The sequence below is a fragment of the Cnephaeus nilssonii genome (assembly GCF_951640355.1).
Source record: "Cnephaeus nilssonii genome assembly, chromosome: 9".
In the NCBI taxonomy this organism is placed as follows: domain Eukaryota; kingdom Metazoa; phylum Chordata; class Mammalia; order Chiroptera; family Vespertilionidae; genus Cnephaeus; species Cnephaeus nilssonii.
The window spans coordinates 26040300-26056700 of record NC_137080.1 but is presented as its reverse complement, the minus strand read 5'-3'; the positions used below and the strand labels follow the sequence as shown (position 1 = coordinate 26056700).

At 35.9% G+C, this 16401-nt stretch overlaps 1 protein-coding gene across 7 annotated transcripts in view; it reads left to right on the top strand.

Annotated features, from left to right (window-relative positions):
- Nucleotides 1–16401, top strand: part of REPS1 (RALBP1 associated Eps domain containing 1) — a 73727-nt gene that overhangs the window by 28430 nt on the left and 28896 nt on the right. For 4 of the 7 annotated variants that reach the window (XM_079781106.1, XM_079781105.1, XM_079781110.1 and 1 more), the window contains exons 3-8: nt 1542–1738; nt 1865–2018; nt 2516–2640; nt 3172–3334; nt 3602–3665; nt 5489–5643. In XM_079781106.1, the coding sequence (XP_079637232.1) occupies nt 1542–1738; nt 1865–2018; nt 2516–2640; nt 3172–3334; nt 3602–3665; nt 5489–5643 (858 nt within the window). The remainder of the gene's footprint in view (nt 1–1541; nt 1739–1864; nt 2019–2515; nt 2641–3171; nt 3335–3601; nt 3666–5488; nt 5644–16401) is intronic. The other 3 variants (XM_079781111.1, XM_079781107.1, XM_079781108.1) reach the window with 3 other exon arrangements.

The following is a 16401-nucleotide window of genomic DNA, read 5'->3' as shown; positions in this document are numbered from 1 at the left end:
AAAATAGACTTCAAGTCACAAATGAAGTTAGTGGCATTTGTGACCTTGAGAAAAATGTCATGACTTTATTCTCACCACCTTGCTATTTAAAATTTGTGAATATTAGAACACATATCTATTTTAAATGTTATGGCATATCTGTACTTCCTGCATATTTCATTGTATAAAACTGTTAAAATGGTGATTGTTATAGCATTAATTTACTAAGACTTGTTTAGAATTTAGGTAATTTTATCAAAGTAAAGGGTGCATTGCAGTGACCCTCATATATGCTTTCTTTATATTTTTTTCTAAGCATAAAGCAACATTATACTTTGTTTTCTTGTTTGTGTAGACTGAACGCTCCATATAAAATTAGAAAGCACTAGTTAACCAAAACTTTCTGGTTGATAGAGATACTATTAAAATATTGGCAGATTAAAACCTAGTTATAAGCATCTGACTGTCTTATACATATCACATAGGAAAATTTGTTTTTCTATTATTTGGAGGTGTGTTGATAATGAAGTAGATGGAAATTTTATAAGGTAGGCATTTAAATGCAGAGAGTTTTGTGATTTTCATAGGGAAAAGAGGAAAGAGAGAGCTGCATTTCTGTAATGTTAGGATTTTTATACAGTAGTGTTAGTACAGCTTAGTTTTAAGTGCTCCGTGTTTAATGCTAGCTTAGTTGGAGGTTTTCATTGTGGGCCTCTAGTGTGACGCACATCCTTCTCCTCGTGTTGAGAGTTTACATTCTTTTCAGGTAATTTTGAGTACTTTGCGTACACACTAAATAAACTTTATCCCCTCCTTAGTGTGGAAATTATAGGGGAGATTCAGGGAATTAGAGTGGAAGGAAGTACATTTTCTTCTCAAAATGATTTTGCTGTTATTCTGGTCCAGATTGACCTGTGGAATTCTTAGTTTTTTTATTTTTCTTCTTTATTTAAAATAGAATGTAGAGTGTCGCCTGTAGGAGTGAAGTAAACCAGACTAAAGTTGATAGGTTGAGTTGCTTGTACTGTGTCTTTGGTAGGTGAACAGTAAGATATTTTCAGGAATTTCTGCCATGAAAATGTTTGGATTAATCTAGTCTCAAACTTAGTGACATATTCTGTGTTATACTTAGAACTCGAACATCTTACTTTAGAGAATTAGTGTGAGTAGAAACAGCATAGGCTTTGGGGTCAGACTGACCTGGGTTTAGATTTTGTCACTTACTGTCAATGAGCCTCAGTTTGCTTACCTGTAAAATAGGGACTTTGCAGGGTTGATATGGTAATGAGTGCAAACATAGGACCAGACATGCAATGGACATTTAATACAGCTATTTTTATAACCCCTTGGAAGGACAATTTGGTATTACTATTTCTTTCTAGGTTAGGGTCTCCCTAAACAATTTAAGGAAGAGAATGAATAAAATTTCGTAGTGATAGACATTTTGTTTCAGTATCAGTTTTGCAAAAATTCTTTCTAATATCTAATTCACCTCTTACTTCAGGTTTTAATGTGTGAATCATTTTTTATTTTAAAGTAATAATTATTTTTGCCGTTAATAGTAAAGGACCTTCCTCTGCCAAGATTTGTTGCTTCAAAGAATGAACAGGAATCTCGCCATGCAGCCTCATATTCTTCAGATTCTGAAAATCAAGGGTCTTATTCTGGTGTTATTCCTCCACCACCTGGAAGGGGGCAAGTGAAAAAGGGGTCCGTAAGCCATGATACTGTCCAGTCTCGTACATCTACAGATCAACAGGTAGTCACATGCATGTCATTGTTATTAGTTGACATTCTGTGTAGATATTTACACTAAAACTTTTACTGAATGCCTTAACAATGAAAATGTTATCTTAAAATTTAAAAATAATGATACTCTTTCTAGGAGCCTGCATCTCCAGTAGTTTCGCCACAGCAGTCCCCACCAACGTCTCCACACACATGGAGGAAACACAGCCGTCACCCCAGTGGAGGAAATGGTGAGAGGCCTCTTGCAGCACCTGGGCCATTTTGGTCTCCCTTTGGTGACGCACAATCAGGTACTTAGAAGTTCTAGATGTAACAGTCATTTATTAAAGGTGTAAATTGAAGGAAACTTGTTAACATTCCTTTAAGAGTTGCCTCCAAGAAAATTTTTAATTGTGAGTTAAGTGCCTTAAATGGAAGCAAATTCCAACTGTGAAAATTTGTTAAGTAGATGTATCACTTTGAACATTGGTAATTGCATTTATTTATATCTATGATGCTTAGATAAAAGTTTATAGACAACACATTCTCTGAAGGTAAAATGAATAAGTGATTATTTCCTAGAGTATTATATATATATATTAGATTAGTTTCAGTAACAATTTAAAAGATTTAAATGAGATAATTTTAAATTGACAGAAAATATTTCATTTTGGAAATTAGCATTTCTACAAAGTTAGAACTCAAAAGAAAACATATAATATGTGTATGGTGAATTGTTATAATAAAAAACCTGATAATTTTATATTCTTTAAAAGTGAGTCAGCATGTTTGCCCATTCTGCTTGTAGGTTCTGCTGCTGGCGATGCAATGTGGTCAGGGCATTCTCCACCTCCACCTCAAGAAAACTGGGTCAGTTTTGCAGATACTCCACCAACCAGTACTCTTTTAACCATGCATCCTGCTTCTGTCCAGGTGTGACATTTTATTGGTATTGCATTTTTATTTGCTTCATTCAAAATACTGCTGCAGTCATTATTTTTATATTTTGCTGTTGCAAATTTTATGAATGCAAGTTCACTTTTATTTAAAAACCACAAAACAAACAAACAAAAACCAGAACTCCACTCTGTGCCTTTTCTTTAAGTCTGTTATCATTGAAATTTTTCACTAAAAGTTTTGGCTGATTTTCTTTCTAATTTCTTAGTGAACTTTTGAAAGGTTTCGGCACCTAGGAATATATTTGCTTGGCTTTCTTGGCACATTTCCATAACTTTCCATTGCTTACACATTGCTGTCATTCTATACATTTATATAATCATTGTCCAAAAACATTCAGTAACCTGATTATAAGTATGTGATTTGCTGATGAGTTTGTGAAGACTTCTTATATTTTAAACATCCACAAAAAGTAAGTTTTACTTTCAAAGATAAATAACCTAGCAATCTTGGTCCATGTAATCATATAGATAAATACTGTACTGAGGAAAAAATGTTTCATTACAGGACCAGACAACAGTACGAACTGTAGCTTCAGCTACAACTGCCAATGAAATTCGTAGGCAATCCAGTAGCTATGATGATCCCTGGAAAATAACAGATGAACAAAGACAGTATTATGTAAATCAGTTTAAAACCATTCAGCCTGATCTAAACGGATTTATTCCAGGTGAGTTGTTAAAAAACAAATTTTTCTAGATGGGACAGTTCAAAGTCTCAGTTTCATAATCTCAAAGAAATGGTTTTATTGGTCAGCGATTATAAAAGATAATTCTCAAATTGTCTAAAAAGAGTTTATAATTACTAGAGACCAAAAACATGACATATACATATGTTAAGGTTACCTTTTTTTCAATGAAAAAGGTCTTAAGACCACATTTAATTCTTGGGTCTGTAGGTTCAGAATAATGCTAAACAACACTGTTTTATATTTCAGGATCTGCAGCTAAAGAGTTTTTTACAAAATCAAAGCTTCCTATTCTTGAACTTTCTCATATTTGGTAAGTGTGGTGTATATTACTTGGGTAATGTGGGTTATTTCAAAGGAGTTTCCAGCAGGTAGATTTTTTTAACCTTAAAAATAAACTATTAGAATAACCTTTTAAAGAATGTTCCTATGACTCAGTATTGCCTTAAAATAGTCAGCTTCTCTCTCACTCTCTAGAAAAGAAATAAAGTGATACCAGTAGAATAGTTCTTTAAAAAGTGCTAAAAGTCTTTAAGCTATAGTAGCTGTTTCTTATTGCTAGTATAATGCATGGAATAAAAGCTAGTTTGCTCATACATGGTTGTGCTTATTCCATTTGGTTTTAAACAAATTTAGTAAGTCCTATACCAGCCATGAGCTTAAGAACAGTGCTTAGCATCCATTTAAATACCAACTGAAGACTCAGGATGGTTGCTATGTGGTTGGAATCAGTCATTAAATTACAATCACAAATTGCTTTTTAAAAACAATTGTCAGATAAACATATAAATGTTGTTTCCACTTTATATCTACACTAAAGACCCGGTGCACGAAATTTGTGCATGGGGGAGGGTGTGTCCCTCAGCCCAGCCTGCACCCTCTCCAATCTGGGACATCCCTCTCACAATCCAGGACTGCTGGCTCCCAACCGCTCGCCTGCCTGCCTGCCTGCCTGCCTGCCTGATTGCCCCTAACCACTTCTGCCTGCCAGCCTGATCACCACCTAACCACTCCTCTGCCAGCCTGATCGATGCCTAACTGCTCCCCTGCTGGCCCGATTGCCCTTAACTGCCCTCCCCTGCCGGCCTGGTCCCTCCCAACTGCCCTCCCCTGCAGGCCTGGTCCCTTCCAACTGCCCTCCCCTATTGGCCTGGTCCCCCCAACTGTCCTCCCCTGCAGGCCTGGTCCCTCCCAACTGTCCTCCCCTGCAGGCCTGGTCCCCCCCCAACTGCCCTCTCCTGGAGGAGTGGTCCCCCCAACTCCCCTCCCCTGCAGGCCTGGTCCCTCCCAACTGACCTCCCCTACTGGCCTGGTCTCCCCCAACTGCCCTCCTCTGCCGGCCCGGTCACCCCTAACTGCCCTCCCCTGCTTGCCTGATCGCCCACAACTGCCCTCCCCTGCAGGCCATCTTGTGGTGGCCATCTTGTGTCCACATGAGGCAGCCATCTTTAACCACATGGGGGTGGCCATATTGTGTGTTGGAGTGACAGTCAATTTGCATATTACTCTTTTATTAGATATATTTCTCTATATTCTAAATTTTATTAATAGGGTTTTTAGTAGCATAGAGTGCTATAGTAGGAGGTAGGTAGATAATGCCTAAAACCAAAAAGTTAAGAACTAGCAATATATACATGCTATTTATATTTTAAGGTGATAAATTTAAAAAAATGGTTGTTCCTACATCTAGGAAATGGAAGGATAGCAGGGATACATATGTGTTAAAGGCCATTTCTTTGGTGACCTTATTTGGGGGGGGCTCTTTTTTCAGCATTTTATTATGAAAATTTCAAGCACTTAGAAAAGTTGAAAGAAAAAAAAAAAGAAAGAAAAGTTGAAAGAATTGTACCTTAAACCAGTGGTCGGCAAACTCATTAGTCAACAGAGCGTCAAAACGTGGCTCACGAGCCGCAGTTTGCCGACCACTGCCTTAAACCACCCACATGGCCATTGCCTGTAATCTACAGATAACCATTTGCTATACTCACTTTGTTACACATCTTCCCATCTATGGGATTTTTTAAATTATTGTTTGCTTGCACTTTTTCTGGAAAAGTATTTCTCTTTTCCTTTTTTTCTGAGACATAAAGGGATCCAAAGTAGAATATGATTCTATTTCTGATATTTTTCTTTTAGGGAACTCTCAGACTTTGATAAAGATGGAGCATTAACACTGGATGAGTTTTGTGCTGCTTTTCATCTGGTAGTTGCTAGGAAGAATGGCTATGACTTACCAGAAAAACTCCCTGAAAGCTTAATGCCCAAGCTGATTGATTTAGAAGACTCAGCAGGTAAGATCCCAGGAGCTTGAAGAGACCTGATTGCATGCCTTGAAAAATAACACTTGGTTCTCAAAGCAAAATCTAGATGTTAAAACTTAGCTTAAAAGCATAGACATTTCATCAAGGGCATGTACATTTGCCATTAGAATAAGATGTACAGCCTGAACTTGGATCAATATTTTGTCTGTTTAGTCAACTGTAAACAAAGATAAAGAATATTTGCCACTATTTTACTTTACACTTGTGACCTGCTGAGATTTGAAGAGCATTTCACAGTGTCTTGTTATTTTGTCATCCTTTAATTACATTTTATATTGTCTGAAGTGGGGAAAGTAGCCTGTCTTCATTATCAACATTTTTCCATTTAATGCATCTTAATTTGCTGAAGGGAAATACCTGGTTTATCATTAGACCTTTGCAGTCTGCAAGCATTTTCCTTTTAAAAACCCAATTTCTTCAGATGCTAAAGAAATCTGGAAATTTTGTGTGTGATGTAGATACTACATTGTTATCATGTTTACAAGAATGCTTTTATAGATGCTAATATTTACAGATAGTTTTATTTTAAAAGAAATAGAATATAGGGGGTAAAAAATGAGTACATTTTTCTTAAATTCTGAATGAATAAAAGGAAATCTAATGTTAAATTAGTGAGTCTAATTAAAACTAAATTACTGTCTTTGGTTTTTCTATCTAAATTATTTTTTACATATTATAATGGAAGGAATTTTATACTTTTTAAAAGAGAAGTTAAAACAGAATTTGGCTCTCAAAAAGGTGTTCATCTATTGGGAAGCTTCTGTTTAACCCAGAATTGCATCTGATCTGACTTTATTGTGTAAATTATGCAGTAGGAATCATATGCATATTATTATTATCAAAAAGAAGACTACCTCCTTAGATTCAAGCATCTGTGTACTTCTAGTTTTGCTAATTATTCCTGTGACCTTGGGCAAGTTCTTTTTGTTTATCCACCTGAAATGTGTATTCGATGCTATTCACATTTCAGGGCCTGAACACACTGACCTTTTATCAACCAATAAGTCTATTTAAAATTTTAGGGTTGTTTTTTAGAAGCATTATCCTATGAGAATCCTAGAGTTTTTCTGATCATTTTAGGCAATTATTAGGTATCATTAACCTCTGACTTGAGCTAAAAGCTTAGTATTTTTGTTGGGTAATTTTGCCTCAAAGTACTTTGATTTACCTAATTAAAAAATAAACAAAAAGAACTTCATTTGGTTTATTTTATAGTAGCCAAAAGGGAAGAAATTGTGGTTGCTACAGACTTACTGTGCCATTGATTTTAAAATTAGGCCTTGTGTCTAGAATTTTTCTATGACTTTAAAAACTGACAGCATAGTATACTTTAAATCATGCTTATTCTGTTGTATGTCATTTTCTTGAGACTTGTCTGATTCTGTTATCTGTTGCATATAGATGGGTGAATCTGGCTTTTGCATGTAGTCTTTCCCCCCCCTCTTTTATTTAATTTAAATAAAATCTGGGATTCTTTGTAAACTTGATCTACTGCCTGAATTTTAAGGCTAATGATTTAAGTAGAAGTTCTTTTCTGGGCATTTTTCTTTTTACTCCTGTTAGATCTGTTTAGCAGTCACTCTGATTTTTCCCCCCTGCATATACCTCTACACTATTGTCCTAATTATAATTTTAAAGGTATCAAAGACTCAATAGTTGTGTTTTTTTTTACCATTTGCACATAATCTGTGTAATTTTCTGATAAAATGTATTGTAAACATTTGACCACACAATATTAAATTCAAATCTTCTTTGCCTAATCACTAAGTGATAAATTTGGAATTTTGTTAATTTGAGGTTGAGGGATTGATTAACCTTTTTTTTTCTCCCAGGTATCATAAGCCTGAGATTCATATGCCACAAGTTCTTTGAATATAGAAATTGTTATGTGACACTGTGGATCAATCAAGATCTGTAAAAATCCTTTTAAATAGCTGTGTTTTTAGAAGTTCACAGTTGAAGGGGAAACCAGTTCCTTTTGGCGGACCTAAAAATTTATCATAAATATTTCTTCTGTGGAGCTCTTCTGACTTTCAGACAAAAGTAGTTACTATGTTCTCTGATCTCTCATAGTATCTCCTATGTGCTGTTTATTTGTGGCACCTATCACACTGTTCTTTTTTTTTTTTTCTCTTTCCACCACTACATTCTGAGTTTCTTAAAAAAAAAAAAAAAGAAGAAGAAAAGAAAAAAAAGGAAATGTGTCATATTCACTGTAGTATCCCCAGGATCTAGCACTTTGCAGGCATGTGCTAAGTTGCTCAGTAAATAACTGCTAAGTGAATTAATGCTAAATGTGTGCCATTTTTAAAGTAGGATATTTTTCTTAACATATTTCTGTCTTTGAAAATATAGTCTTTTGTTATATGTTTGTGATGTTGGGATATACTAAAATATTAACTCTACAAGTATCTTGTATTTACAGTTTAATAACTCATAGAAAAATAGATGGTGAAAGTGATGACTTGAGTTAAAATTTTTTGGAGAAACAAGCTAGGCTTTCTAAAGGCATACAAGCATGGGTGAGATAGATATATATTTTTTCCAAAATTATTTGAACAAGTTTATGGTATTAAATAGCAGACAAAATAAAATTGCTAAGGATCATAGGTATAAGTACGTACACAGACCTGAATTAAAATACTTATATTTAACATCAGCACTAAATATGGCAGCTAAAGTAAATAAAAAGGGAAACTTGATTTTTGTTATCTTACAAAGAAACCATATAAAAATTCATCTGTGGAAACAGCTTTCTGAAGCTGAATTCAAGAAAGAATGTTTATCTTCCAAGAGTGGTTATCTTCTTTAAAATAGGGTTAAGGTGACCTCCTAGCCTACCACAGTAGTGTATCTTAAAGGGAAAAAAAGCATGTTGTGATGCTTTGCATCTTAAACTCAATCTCCAAAGAATCTTCTTTGTTGTAGCACAGTTGCAGTTTTACATATACTGTATTTTATGTGATTACTTGAGGTCCAGTGCACACATTTGTGCACTGGTGGGGTCCCTCGGCCTGGCCTGCGCCCTCTCACAATCCGGGACCCCTCGGGGGATGTCGGACTGCCAATTTTGGCCCAGTCCCCTCAGGGCAGGCTGAGGGACCCCACCGGTGCACAGATTCATGCACTGGGCCTCTAGTATGCATATGAGATCTTTGGTTAATCTCTTCCCACCCTCCCCCTTTCCCCTCCCCTCTGATATTCATCAGTCTGTTCCATGTTTCCATGCCTGTGCATTGAGCATCTGCCCCCTAGTGGTCAGTGCGTGTCATAGCTAACAGTCAAACAGTTGAATGGTTGCTTAGGCTTTTATATATAAAGATTTGATAAAACTAGTGCTTCGGTGCACAGATTCGTGTACATTGAAAGGAAATTAATTAGAAGGTGGCTAGTGGGGCGGGACTGGGCAAGACGGGCTGGACATGCCCTGGAGCCAACCTCCCGCAGTTCCTCCCTGGCCAGCCACACCTGGGGCAGTGGCTCAAAGGGCGTCTGCGAAGTGATCAGGGTCCCTCCAGCAGGTGGGGTCCCTCGGCCTAGCTTGCAGAGATTGGGCCGAAACCAGCTCTCCGACATCCCCAGAAGAGTCCCGGATTGCGAGAGGGCAGTTCTCAGGTGACCCACCCCAGAATCGGGCTCCCTCCTCTCTGGTTCCGGGGGGCGTCACCCGAGAACCCCCACTGCCAAGTCACTGCAGCTCGGCAGCTCCTGTGTTGAGCTTCTGTCCCCTGGTGGTCATTGCGCATCATAGCTACTAGTCAGATGGTCGCTTAGCCTTTTATATATATAATGACTAGAGCCCCGATGGATGAAGATTCATGTAAGAATGGGCCTTCCTTCTCTTGGCTGCTGGTACTGCCTTCGCTCTGGCCTGAGCCGCCTTTCCCCTCTGGCCTGGAGCCGCCTTTCCTCTCTGGCTCGGAGGGGAAAGAGCCGCCTTTCCCCTCCAGCCCGGAGCCGCCTTTCTGCCTTCCCACACTGCCCAGAGGCCCAGAGTGGCTGAGGTAGTGCAGACCGCCAGCATCGTTGCCACGGTGACGACGCAAGCATCCCGCCCTGCCCCTGGCTGCTCGGCGCCCACATATGCAAATTAACCCACCATCTTTGTTGAGTTAATTTGCATACTTACTCCTGATTGGCTGGTGGGTGTCGTGAAGGTGCAGTCAATTAGCATGTTACTCTCTTATTAGGTAGATAGATATCTCTTAAGCTACACTAGAGGCTCTTGGTTGGGCAGTACTAGATTGGTCTTGTTCATTATATCTCAACACCTAAGAGGATGCAAATTGAGCACATAAGTAGTTGTTTTTTAAATGACTAAATGGCTGAACTACTTTTTTTAAAATCTGTTTTCTGTCTTCACACACAATGCTCACGTGAACAACTCAATAATATCTGACTGAACGCTCAAAGTGGGAAAGGAATGTGCTCCCCATTCTGTCTCCTCTTTCATAACCACTGCTTTATACAGTAAATTTGAGCAAATTTTCATTATTGTTGATATGGTGCATAACATAGATCCTCAAAATCCTAGAAATACTTCTAAAATGAATGTTTTTTAAAAGCCAGAAATATTTTTTCTTTTTTTTATTGTTTAAAGTATTACATATAGTAGTATATATATCTCCTTTTTCTTTCCTCATTGACCTTCCCCCAGCCTCCCCTACCCCCTGTCACATGGCCTCATCCCACCCCCCCAAAAGCCAGAAATTTTTAATGACGTTTACTATGCAGATTTATAGTTGAAACTAGACTGATGTGAGTTAATCACTGTTAAGAGTTTTTCTGTATTCATCCAGAAAATTTTAACATGAAAGCTTACACAAGTAACACATGCAGATATCTGTTTTAACACAAGTGCATTCACACTGTACATCATTGATTGTTTTTTCTTCTAATGTTGGACATCTGCACTTTGTCAACTACAGACTGGTTACCTTAATTTAACCAGTCTCTTATTGATGGGTTTGGAGGTTGTTTCTTGGCTTTACCTGTAAAACAGTGCTGCAGTGGACATGCTTCTACATAAATTTTTTTATAAAGAACCCAGTATTTTTTGTTTTTGAAAATTCACTCTCCAGGTGCCCTTAGTTGCGGAGGAAAAAAATAATGAAAATATGCACTAATATTATCTTTAACTTTCCAATTAAGGAATTACTTCTCAAGCTTCCCCCCCCCCGCACACACACACACACACAAATACAGTTTTAACACTAGAATTATTTATCTCAAGATAGTTGGGTATTATAGCTCAGAAATCAATACAATTACAGATATTGGCAAAGATGCACCATTTAATGAAATTGGCCATAATAATTAGAACTGCTTGAATTTCTGGCAAAGACATTGACAATCAAGGTTGAATAATACTTGAGCAAACCTTTACAAGATGACACAGTAGGGGCTTTAAAAGATGATAGTTTAAATATCAGTGGATTAGTAAAAGTCCTTGGGAATAATTAATTATACCTTTATTTTATTTATTTATTTATTTTTTTGCAGAAATTGCCTTTTTCTTTACTATTGTGTTGCAAAAGTGAAGTAAAGGGTATCTGTCTTCTTCTGCTAGTAAGAAAACTCCATGGAAATAGGAGCCTTGTCTTTTTGCTCAATAACATATTTTTATTTACTGTATTTATGTATAGGTCCTCAGTAAATTTATCGACTGAATTCATGCCTTTATTAATTTTGCCGCCGAATTGCCCCCACAAAATTTAACATCTTTCATTCTTTGTTTTTTATGCACATTTTTACAATTTTCTGTGTACATTTTGAAAACAAAACGCCCATCAAATTTCTTTTTCACTTTATGAAATTATAGTCCTTATTATAAGTTGACTAACTTTAAATGGGCTTTTTCCATTTTTAGTTGTCCTGGGTAATGGGAAACTCATATATATCTGTAGGTAATGTTCTTTGAAGTAGAATAGCTGAATCAAATAGTAGTTTCTCTAAAATGTTGATCAGTACTGCCAAAAAAGGCAGTCAGTACAATTTAATTCATATTTTGGGTGATTGCTTTGCTTCATTTCAAACTTTGTTGGACACATTTTACTTCCTTTTTTGGAATCTTCGATTTTAATTTAAAACCTATAGACTTCTATATAGACATTCTTAAGGTCAGCCTACTGAATAAGTTCCATTTTATGGCATGTTGAGAGAAATGGAATTATTTTGGAAATAGAATATAGTTTTTTATGTATATAATTTTTAAAACAAAGCATATCTGAAATTGTATTTAATTTCTTTCCCTGTCTTTTAAGAATGAATGAAAAAGATCCAATTTCTAGTTTTTCTTGAAGACTTAAAATTTATCAAAACCTTTGTATCTTTTAAATATTTTTTCTCATAAGAATAATACTGACATTTCAAATAAATAAAAGCTATAGTTTACTTTTGCTTTGAGGAAGCTATTAAATGAAATTGGAACCTTGAATCTTTGTGATTGAAGAATTCTTCCAACAAGCTTTGCTACTTGAAAACAAAATAAGTTTAAAACCATAAGACTTTTGGGAGTAACAATTTTTTTAGTATGTTGAATATAATACTAAGAAAATAACAGAAGTTCAGGGTGAGTAGGTGATAAGCCTAGGTAAAAACTGAAGGTCTTTGAGAAAGGTGGTTTGGCAGGTACACTGCACTGAATTGAATCTGCAGACTTTTCAGAGTCTTTGGAGGATAGAAGGATGAAACTACTGAGAGCATTTTTATTTTCTAGTGCAATACAGAAAATATGGTTTGCACTCATTTAATTTGCACTTGTTGCTAACTTTTAAATGTAGCCTGACAGTATGTCAGTCAATATGATCACACAATGTTGTGTCTTCCGGGCACACTCTTATACATGGAAATACTTTTTGCATAAAGCCCTTTTGGGGTTGGCTTTAACAAATAATTTAGGCTCATGCTCTTCTTTTTCAGCCCTGATGCTCTGATGATGTCAGGGGCAGAGCAGAACCCTCAGGAGGGAGGCAGGGTTGACACAGTGTTCCAGCAGGAGGCTAGGTTGGAACACTGCATCAGGTAAGAGTAAAACTACACCCCTGCCTCCGTGAGGATACGGTCTACAGATTAACTTTTGTGGGTGGGCCTGAAGCTCTTTGTTGGAGTATTCATAGGGAGCCAGGTTGGTAGAAGGAGATAAGCTTATTTACAGACTTAATGCTCATGACTGTTAGTTTCTAGAACATAGGTAGGTAATTTGCTCTTTTTCTACTGCCATTTGTTGTTCTATATATGAAATAGGAAAGAAACAGTGTGTAATTCTGCTAATTCATCCAGAAATAATTTGGGGGTTTTCGAAAACAGACTAAATTTTTTTTATAACATTTTAGTCTTAGAACCCCTTTACATTCTTAAAAATTATTGTGGACCCCAAAAAACTTCTGTTTATGTGACTTAGATCTATCAATAGTTGCCCTATTAGAAATTAAAAATAATAAATTTTAAAAATTTTTACAGCTTTTTAAAAATTACAATTATAAACTCCCTAAATATTAGCATACATATTTTTAGGAAAATAACTATATTCCCCAAAATAAAATAAAAAATTATGAAAAGGGTGGCATTGTTTTACATTTTGTAAATCTGTTTAATATCTATTTTAGTAGTAGACAGCTGGATTTTCATATTTGCTTCTGCGTTCAGGCAGTTAGATATTATTTTGTTTGAGGTATCAGGTGTCTGCAGACTAAGCACTGAGTGCCAAATCCGGTCAGCTGACTGTTTTTCTATAGCCCACAACAAAAAGTGGTTGTTAGTCTTTTTCTTTTTAATCATTGGAGAATAAAGAGAACAATATTTCATGACACATGAAATTTGTAAAATTACATGAAATTCAAATTTCATTGTCTATTAATAAAATAAAGCCAAGCTCATTTTTTACTAATTATCATGGCTGCTTTTGCACTGCAACAGCAAAATTGAATAGTTGCACCAGAGACCATATAGCCTGCAAAGCCTAACATATGTACTATCTGGTCGTTGGTAGAAAAACATTGCCAATCCCAAGTACATGAAGAAAATCTTGTCTGGCATAGTGAAAGGAAGGACTGTTTTTAGATAATTATGGATATTCTTTGGTACCACACCAAATGTCAACAAATGGTAATTTCTTAAAGGTTAATTGCAATGTGAAAGCTGAAACCATATTAATTATTTGTACTGTTACATTAAATTCCATAGATCTGTTTTGCACTTTGAATATTATGCTTTGGATTAATATTTTGCCCATGCATGATTTTATAACATAATTGATTATTTGTAAAATATTGGTTCATTGAATTATACAGATATGGATACACGTTTTCCAAAATTCTAATTTTCTCTTGAAAGCGCAAAGTTTGTCATTAGTAACAATACTGAAGACAGTTGTTTTCCTGAAGTGACAGACTCACTTAACTCATTTTTGAGAAAATGCATAAAAGTCTGAATAATTCGTTTGTCAGCTGTTCTTTAAAGAAAAATGCACTCCCTCTCCTCCTTCCATGAAAAAAGTGGCCTGTTCAGCTCAGAGCTGAATCACTCAAGAACACTTCCTGGAGATGATCATCCCTGTGCTCTGATAAAGAACAAAAGTGCAATATATATTGCGCCTCCCCATTACTTTGGGACTCCATTATATAGAATTGCAAATATATATTTCCCCTTTTTCCTACAAAGACTATTAAAAATATGTGTATTCAGGGCTGAGATTTAATAAAAATTATTTTTACCGCTTAATTGTGAACATTCTTCAGTGACATTGCCATGCCTGTTTATTTAAACTGGAATGTGTGCGGGTGAAGAAGACAATGACTAGTACAGGATGGGACAAAATTTGGTTTACAATTATTCCTATGGGGAAAAATACAATAATTAATAAAAATACAAGGATAAACTCTGTTTCATGTCCTCACAACTGTAAACCTATTTTGTCCACCCCTGTATTATTTGGGTGCCACTGCCTTGTTTCTTATTGATAAGCCAGCAGTTTTACCCACCATTGCTTTTGCACCATCATTTCAAATGCCAACACAGGAGAAAAATAATAATGTGATGATTACAAAAATCTTTTGACTTTTCAGATGCCCTATAAGAGTCATGGGGATTCCCTGGAGTCCATGGTCCACAGTGTGAGAACTGCTACTTTAGGAAAATGACTATGTTGGAATACTTATCAAGTATAATTATTTGAGTGAATAGTATCCTTCAAGAGGCTACATCCACTACAACTTTGTATCAGTGAATCACAGAGGTTCCCAGAATCTATCCCAAATTATAACTGCCCTGAGGTGGGGGTAGGGTACAGTCTGGATCTAACTTTGCTAGTAGAAGACTGACATGAGAAAGCCAGGCCAGGGCTCCAGCTTTACCCTAAGATGATATTTGAAACTGAAATAATATAGTCTGACTGTAGATAGGTTCTTTTGAAAATTAATTACCTTATAGTTAATACTGTTTAATTCTATTTATTTTTCTTCGACACCTGCTTTGCTGGATCTCTTAAAGACACTTATCCATTCACCTTCCTCCTAACAGAGTTTCAGTTTCATTAAACTCAGATTTATAGCCATTATATCCTTTCCTTAACTTTCTTTCTCTTTGTTATCATAGGGAAAAAAATCCATAATTTTTGTTCACACTAAAACCACAAGCTATTTCCATGAGGAATTTGCTGCTACTATTCATTATAAATATTATTTCATTAGTTTTTCTCTAAGAGCTTTGATTTAAGAGGTCTTCATAGAACATTATCGGAAGCCTATCTGCCTCTTATTGTTTCTATACTACTCTGACATCTTTATCAAGAAAGGGATAGCATTAAGAAAGAAATAGCAACAATTTCCGATCTTACAAAACAAAAATTTATCAAAATCTGTTGCTAGACTGCAAATTCGAACTTGCAGCGTGATATAACTACAAAAAAGCAGAAGTATTTTGAGATAGTAGTAGTAACAAAGGGCAAAGAGAAATTGAGTACTTTTTCAAAATACTGGTAGTTAGCTTTGGTTCTGGGAAAATAACAGTAAAGGAGAATGAATTTAATGAAGAAGAACACAAAAAGCAACTCATTCAATAAAGATTTGTGTACATAGTATGTATTAGGTTCTGTGTTAGGCACTAAAATGTGAAGGATTTACTTTTGAATAAATTGAAAGGTTAAAACCTATACATTGCTAAGTTAGTGTATGACTTTATTTGGGAATTTGAAATACAGTGCTAACATTCAATGGCAAATGTCTTTCTGATGGAGAAACTCAGGTGCTATTTTATTCAGCTTGCCCATGGTCAAGCAGTGAGATACAGATGCTGGAATAATGTTTTGATACAGGTTCTAAATAGATTAGGTACTCCCCATTAATTTGGCAGTTATTTGATTTTCAGACTGGTATTCAAAGATATGTAAAACTTGGGAAGATTGGAATGAGAATTAAGTTACCATTGAAATTCCTTCTGTTCTCAAATTGAAATTTAAGTGATATTTTAAATTAGGGCTTAACTACTCACAAGCAGAATGTGCTACCACATAATACTTTAAAAACTACTTTGCAATGGTGTCGTGGATTTGTAGCTTTCTCAATGAAGGTTAAGTGCCAGTGGCCTAATAATAAAACTTTCTTTGGTGTGGGCTTATGGACTGCTTTTCACTCATGCCTGGGACTCTTCCTCTCCTTTTACTCTCTGCCCTGCAAATATATGCTGCTTTTTTGGTAACAGAGGAGACTTGCAGAGAAAATGTGAGTGACT